The 7,812-nt window shown below is 42.0% G+C and overlaps 1 protein-coding gene across 1 annotated transcript; it reads right to left on the reverse strand.

The window, feature by feature from the left end:
* Positions 1 to 4,164: 4,164 nt before the first annotated feature.
* LOC138890041 (uncharacterized) lies at positions 4,165 to 5,130 on the reverse strand. Its single transcript, XM_070173392.1, has one exon. The coding sequence runs from the start codon at positions 5,128 to 5,130 to the stop codon at positions 4,165 to 4,167; it is 966 nt and encodes a 321-aa protein (XP_070029493.1).
* Positions 5,131 to 7,812: the final 2,682 nt, after the last annotated feature.

Here is a 7,812-nt window from a genome sequence, read left to right on the forward strand (position 1 = left end):
TATAATGAGTTAGTTTTAAACTCAAATAGACAAAAGGATAAAGTCATACCTTGACATTAGTATCGTTTGAGCAATGATATGTTCCAATTGTTTGGCAGTTGTTCACCTTCCATTGTGATAAGTTTGTAAGATCCTTTACCGATAACTCCGAGGACTCGGTACGGTCTTTACTAATTTGGGCCTAGTTTCCCTTCATTTGGGTCTTGAGTATTGAGGGTGACTTTTCGTAGGACTAAGTCCCCAATTCCAAAGTGTCGAAGATTTATCCACCTGTTGTAGTATCTTTCGACCCTTTGCTTCTGCTCGGCCATCCGAACAAGTGTTGTTTCTCGCTTTTCATCTAATAACTTGAGGCTAGTGTTCATGGCCTCGTAATTTGTCTCCTCCGATTCATGTCAAAACCTGGCGCTGGGTTCTTCGACCTCAACGGGGATGAGGGCCTCAAAGCTATATACTAGAGAAAATGGGGTGGCCCCCGTGCTAGACTTCGATGTTGTCCGATATGCCCAAAGGACCTCCGGTAAAATTTCTTTCCATTTTCCCTTTGCATCATCTAACCTTTTCTTCAGGTTTTGAATGATAGTTTTGTTTGTTGACTCGGCCTGTCTATTTCCCATTGGGTGGTATGGTGTCGATAAAATCCTCTTGTTTACCATGAAAAATGGCAATAACAATTAAATTTGATTATGGTACTCTAAAAATACGTGATCTATTTTTATGCTAGTTGTTAAACAGATGATGCTATGTGTGAGACTTAGAAATGAGATAAGAGTTAGGAATAAGGTGATAACCAAACCGATAGGTTAACAATCAGGGTCTTGGGCTTGTCGATTCGGGGGCCTCGAGGTCAAGTTCGGAGCTCGGCTAGGAGCTATCGAAGGTGGTCGAAGTATGGCTAACAGTTATAATAAAATCAACGAAGGCTCTTTATGGCCAATGATAAGCAATAAAGTAAGAACAATGATGAAGATAATAAATGGAAGCAATAATATCAAGAGAGTATGTTACAAAGTAGAGAGAATGTTCTTGTTTATTTAGTATGGAATGACTGAGGCAACATAGGTTAACAAAATGATAAGGATCTCCTTTTATATAGGAGGGGAGTCCCAACATAGTATAGAAATGCATCAATTGAAAAGATATAGGGATGGGACATCTAGATGACGCACTGATTCGGGTTTAGAGTAGTCCACTAGGCTCTGTCAGTCCTAGTTGTGTGCCTTGGGAACTCCCCATTTCTACTATTACCGTAATCATCACTGCTCCGAGGTCGAGTGTCGACGACCCTTGAGGGAGGATACTCGACCGTGGCCTCGAGCTTTCGAGGTGATCTTCCGAAGTGCCTTAATGGCGAGAAATTGGACCTTCCGATTTCACCGTATACACCTCTTTATTTTATGTGGTTCGAGGAATTCTATTACCATGCCGCCTATGAATTGCTTTCCATTGTCACATCCAATCTCGGCAGGTATCACAAATCGGCATATGATGTGGTCCCAGATAAAGTCAACAACTTCTTTTTCCCGAAACTTCTCGAAGGCATGTGCTTCCACCCACTTAGAAAAATAATCAGTCATAAGCAAAATAAATTTACTTTACCTGGGGCCGTTGTAGAGGGTCGACTATATCCATTCCCCATTTCATGAAAGGCCACGAGGATAAGACTGAATGGAGTTGTTCTCCGGGCGGATGGATCATCGGTGCAAATCATTGACACTTACCATATTTTTTGACAAATTCCTTAGCATCTTTTTCCATGTTATCCCAGTAGTAACCAGCTCTGAGAATTTTACGGACCAAAGATTCGACACCGAAATGGTTCCCACAAGTGCCTTCGTAGATTTCTCATAGAACATAATCGGTGCCCTTGGCCCCAAGCATACCGCCAATGGTCGATAGAATGTTCTTCGGTACAATGTTCCATCTTCATCCAACGCAAACCTAGCAGCATTGGCTCTTAGGGCCCTCGATTCTTTGTGGTCCGATGGGAGATTTCCACTCTTCAAATAGTCGATATACTTATTCCTGCAGTCCCACATTAAACTCGTTAAATTTATCTCGGCATGACCCTTTTCAACCACAAACCTCGATAATTGGATGACAGTCCCCGGGATGATATTATCTTCTTCGACCGAGGAACCTAGATTAGAAAGTGCATTGGCCTCGCTATTTTATTCTCGAGGCACATGATCCAGAGTCCACTCCTTGAAGCGGTGCAAAGTTACCTGTAGCTTGTCCAAGTACCATTGCATTCTATCCTCTCGAACCTCGAAATTTTTGTTTACATGGTTTACCACCAATAGAGATCGCACTTGGCCTCGATGACTTCTGCCCCCAAGCTTTTATCCAGTTCGAGACGTGCAATTATGGCCTCATACTCGGCCTCATTGTTAGTTAATCTTGGAGTTTTGATAGATTGCCTAATGGTATCACCCGTGGGTGGCTTCAAGACAATGCCAAGCCCAAACCCCTTCACATTCGAGGCACCGTCTGTGAAAAGGTTCCATACCCCCGATGTTGTATCCGAGCTTAGCAAGAGTTCTTTTTCCACTTTGGATACGAGGGTCAGCATAAAATCAGCCACAAAGTCAGCTAGGATTTGAGACTTGATGGTCGTTCGGGGTTGATATTTGATATCATACCCGCTAAGTTCGACGACCCATTTGTCCAATCGGCCCAATAGCTCGGGTTTATGCAAAACATTTCAAAGGGAGTAAGTGAATAAAACACATATGGGATGACATTGAAAATATGGCTTTAACTTTCTAGATGCGCTGATTAGTGCAAGTGCTAATTTTTCTAAGTGAGGGTATGTAGTTTCAGCATCTCCCAGAGTTCGGCTTACGTAATAAATAGGAAATTGCATACCTTGCTCTTCTTGAACTAGTACCCACTTACTGCTATCTCGGACACTACCAAGTATAGGTAAAGTTTTTCATCTACCTTCGGGGTGTGAAGCAAAGGTGGGCTCAATAAGTATCCTTTCAATTCTTCTAAGGCTTGCTGGCATTCTGGGGTCCATGCGAAATCCTTTTTCTATTTTAGCAAGGAAAAGAACTGGTGACTCCGATCCGACGACCTCGAAATGAATCGACCCAAAGCAGTTATTCTCCCTGTTAGCCTTTGCACGACCTTCATACTGTCCATGATCATGATATCCTCGATAGCCTTGATCTTATCGGGGTTGATTTCTTTACCCCGATTTGATACCATGAAGCCGAGGAACTTACCCGAGCCAACTCCGAAGGCACATTTTTCGGGTTAAGCTTTATGTTGTATTGCCTCAAAATTTTGAATATTTCCTGCAAATGAACTAAATTGTCCTCTACGCGCAGGGACTTAACCAATATATCATCAATATAAACTTCCATTTTTTTGCCTATTTGTTCTCCGAACATTTTCTTAACTAGGCGTTGGTATGTTGCTCCTGCATTCGTTAGCTCGAAGGGCATTACATTGTAATAATATGTTCCAAACTTAGTAATAAATGAAGTCTTTTCCTGGTCCTCTGGGTTCATCTGAATCTGATTGTACCCGGTGTAGGCATCGATAAAAGTTAGGGTCTCGTGGCCAGCCGTGGCATAGATCATTCGATCGATGTTTGGCAAATGGAAAGAATCTTTTGGACATTCTTTGTTCAAGTCCTTATAATCTACGCATATTCTAAGTTTGTTTCCTTTTTTAGGAACTACAACTACGTTGGCTAACCACTTGGGGTACTTTACCTCCCGAATAGATCCTATTTTAAGAAGTTTGGTTACCTCGTCTTTTTTGAAAGCATGCTTTACCTCGGACTGAGGCCTCCTTTTTTGTTGTATTGGTTTGAACCTGGGATCGGTGCTTAGCTGATATGTGGTGATTTCCGGTGGCATCCTTGTCATATCTAAATGGGACCAAGCAAAACAATCCATATTATCAATAAGAAATTGAATGAGTTTTTTCCTGAGTTCGGGGCTCAATTCCGTTCCCAGTTATACCCTTTTCTCGGGCATGTATTCGATCAAAATGACCTGATCTAGCTCCTCGATAGTTGATTTGGTTGCATCGGATTCTTCGGGAACGATAAAATTTCGAGGAGTAAGGAAATCCTCATCTTCGTCTTCGATTACCTGTTGCTCCGACTCCATCGAGGCTGGAGGCGGTGATTGTTATTTGGCCGCCTGTTTACCTCCAATGCTTGATTTCTCCGAGGTCGAAGGCTTTGGTATCGACACCACTTCCTCGATCACAAACATCTCTTGCAGCATGTTGCTCTCCGTAGACTGTTTTTATTCCTTCCTCTGTTGGGAACTTCATCATTTGGTAAAGAGTTGAAGGCACTGCCCTCATGTTGTGTATCCATGGTCTCCCGAGGAGTACGTTATACCTCATGTCACCTTCGATGACATGGAACTTTGTATCTTGTATGGTCCTGGCTACGTTTACTAGCAGAAGAATTTCTCTCTTTGTTGTTGCACTTGCCATGTTGAAGCCATTTAGGACCCGGGACGCAGGTACAATCTGATCTTGTAGGCCGAGTTGTTCCACGACCCTCGATCTGATTATGTTTGCTGAGCTACCTGGACTCACTAAAACACGTTTAACTTGAATTTTATTTAAAAGGATAGAGATTACCAGGGCGTCGTTGTGAGGCTGGGATATGCTTTCTACTTCCTCGTCACAGAATGATAAGACTTCTTCGGGCACATAGCTTTGAGTCCGTTTCTCTCTGGTGATTGATACTTTGGTGCGCTTGAATATAGGTCGTTGAAGGACATCGACTTCGCCAATGATCATGTGGATTACATGTTGTGGTTCTTCTTGCTCATTTTTCCTTGCATCTCTCTCCCTGAAGTGATTCTTAGCCCGATCACTTAGGAACTCTCGAAGGTGGCCCTCGTTGAATAAACGAGCCACGTCTTCCCTTAGCTGCCTGTAATTTTCTGTTCTATGACCATGTGTGCCATGATACTTGCACATCAAGTTCGGATTTCTTTGAGAAGGATCGGTCTGTATAGGCCTCGTCCATTTGGTGTCTTTAATTCTCCCAATAGCTAACATGATCCCTGATGCATCTATGCTGAAGTTATACTCCGAGAGATGAGGTGCCTCTATGGGGTCAGTATGTTTATCGAACCCGCTCTTACTCATGAGTCCCCGAGAATTTTGACCTCGGTCATTTCTCCGATCATTTCGAGGAGCATTACGGCTTGGGCCGCTGTTCCTCTGATAGACATATGGCTGATACCGTTCTTTATTGAATCTCGATTCCCTGTCTGCGTCCCTCGGGGGCTTGGCTGCGAACCTATTAGGATGAACTAAGCCCGAGAGGGCTCCCAACTGGTCGTCCTCAACCCTAATTTTTGATTGGTAATGGTTGTGCACAACTGACCATGTCACAGCTGGATACTCGATAAAGTTCTACTTTAATTGTCGAGACGCAATCAAGCTTCTTTCATTCAAGCCCTACATAAAAGCTTGTACTACCTAGTCATCCGAGACCGGTGGTAACTCCATTCTTTCCATCGAAACCTAGACACGAAATCCCTTAGCATCTCGTCATTCCTTTGTTTTATTTTGAAGACGTCCAATTTTCTCGTGACCAACTTTATGGCCCTGGCGTGTGCTTTCACGAGGAATCTGCTAACATAGCAAACAAGTCAATAGAGTTAGGAGCTAAGTTGTGATACCAAATCATAGCTCATTTCGACAAGGTTTCTCTAAAATTTTTCAACAAGACTGCTTCAATCTCATCGTCATTCAAATAATTTCCTTTGATCTCACAGGTGTATGAAGTAATATGCTTGTTGGGGTCGGTTGGTCCGTTATATTTGGGTATACCAGGCATGAGAAACTTTTTAGGAATGGGCATCGGAGCCGCGCTCGGAGGGAATGATTTTTGTTTGAACTTTTTGGCGTCTAGACCTTTCAAAACTAGAGGTGCCCCCGGTATTTGGTCAACATGGGAGTTATAAGTTTCCACCTTTTTCTCATTGTATTCAATTTTCTTTTCTCCGGACTCGATCCTCTTAGTGAGCTCTTCGAGCATTCTCATAATTGTGGGGTCGGTCCCCGAGCCGCTTTCATCTGGCATTTCTAACGCCGGTTCGGTACGTCGAGAGTTTACTGGCTCGGCTGTATTCAGAGTCTTATTCTGACTCTGAAGTTGAGAGATGGCGACTTGTTGAGCTTGCAACATCACATATATCACTTGGAGGCCAATTCCCCCATCTCCCATTCCTTGCGTTCTTTGGCCACCAAACCGGGCTTCCCTGCGTACATTCTCTTCGGGGTCTATGCCTAAATCCGTGTTTAGAGCGATGTGTGAACTAACAGCAACTGGTTCCATATTTGGCACTTCCCCTGGGTTTATCGGTAGTACACCGACCCCTGCATTGTTGTTTTCTCCAAGACCTTCGTTGTCATGAACAAGTGCGTTTTGTGTGCTAGACATGTTTTAACCTGAGAATCAAAAAATCTTGACAAGAAAAGGTGTAAAAACAATATACTATGTAATATGAATCAGTAAGGAAATAATCACTATTATCTTTAGCCCCACGGTGGGCGCCAAACTGTTTACCTCGAAAATACGAGTAACAATTAAATTTGATTTGTGGTTTTAAAGATATGTGATTTAGTTCAATACCAATTAATAATCAAGAAATATGAAGTAAAAATAAAAAAGACAAGTGAATCAAACCAGTGTTACCCAACAGCGGTGACCTCGAGGTGGGCTTAGAGTAATAAAAATAATTAAGCAAGAAAAGTAGAGTAAGAACAGTAAAGCTAAGGACAATTCTGATGAACAGTAAGCGAAAAAGTAGAGAGTATATTTGTTGCTCAATGATTAGATGGTGTTACAAATGATTGGGGTCCCCTTTATATAATAGCGGAGCCCTAAATAAGGTATATTTCCATTTACAGTAAGGAATATTCATGGCACAACTGTCTAACCGCCTAGTACGGAATCGTACAATCTTATTCCGGGATTTGCGCCATGCTATTGGGGACGTGGCAAGAATCTAGCTTGTTTTGTTACAAATTTGTAATGGTACTATTTCGGGGTCGAGCATACTTGGCCCGGTATTCCTCATACCCCTATCTCCGGGCATTACACTCTGTCTTCGGGCTCGAACCTGGTCCATCGGTCTTCGAACTCGGCCTCGCTCGCACTCGGGCCTAGGACGGACCCTCGAGCCTATAAATCAGAGGCATAGGTTTTGACCGTATACATAACTTAATTACGATTTTAGTCAATGTAAAAATTATTTTTAAAGGGTAAAAAAGGCAAACGACATTTCATTAATGACCTTTGTACTTTTAATATAGTGTGTGTATATATATAGAGGGGGGGGGGGGAGATGAGTAGATTAATATAATTATCCCTAATCCCATAAAATAAAATTACCCCGCACGATAAAGTGATGTGTTTACCCATTTGCTCCTATTTAATCTTGCCTGTTTTGATTTCTATATTAATTTCTTTTGGATCTTTTTGCTTAGTTAATAATTCTCTCGTTCATTAAATTTATTCTATGTCGTTGTATTGGTAAAAAACGAAAGCACGAGAGAGCTTACAACCTCCATTCTCTATCTCAACCTAGGAAAGATCTTTTCAACACTAATCACATCTGCAGACTAGGTGGTTCGCAAGGTCTAGTATTTAATCTTCTCTCACAAAAGGTCAAAATGTTACGTAGTATATACTACTGTTTGATTCAAAAAATTAATTTTGAGATTAAATAATTAAATTTGTGTTTTCCAAGGGCCACTTGCAATGTGTTTGATTCGGCACAGTTGTAAATAATAAATAAAGATAAAGGAGAAATAGCG

Source organism: Nicotiana sylvestris, chromosome 4, assembly GCF_000393655.2.
Source record: "Nicotiana sylvestris chromosome 4, ASM39365v2, whole genome shotgun sequence".
Lineage (NCBI taxonomy): Eukaryota > Viridiplantae > Streptophyta > Magnoliopsida > Solanales > Solanaceae > Nicotiana > Nicotiana sylvestris.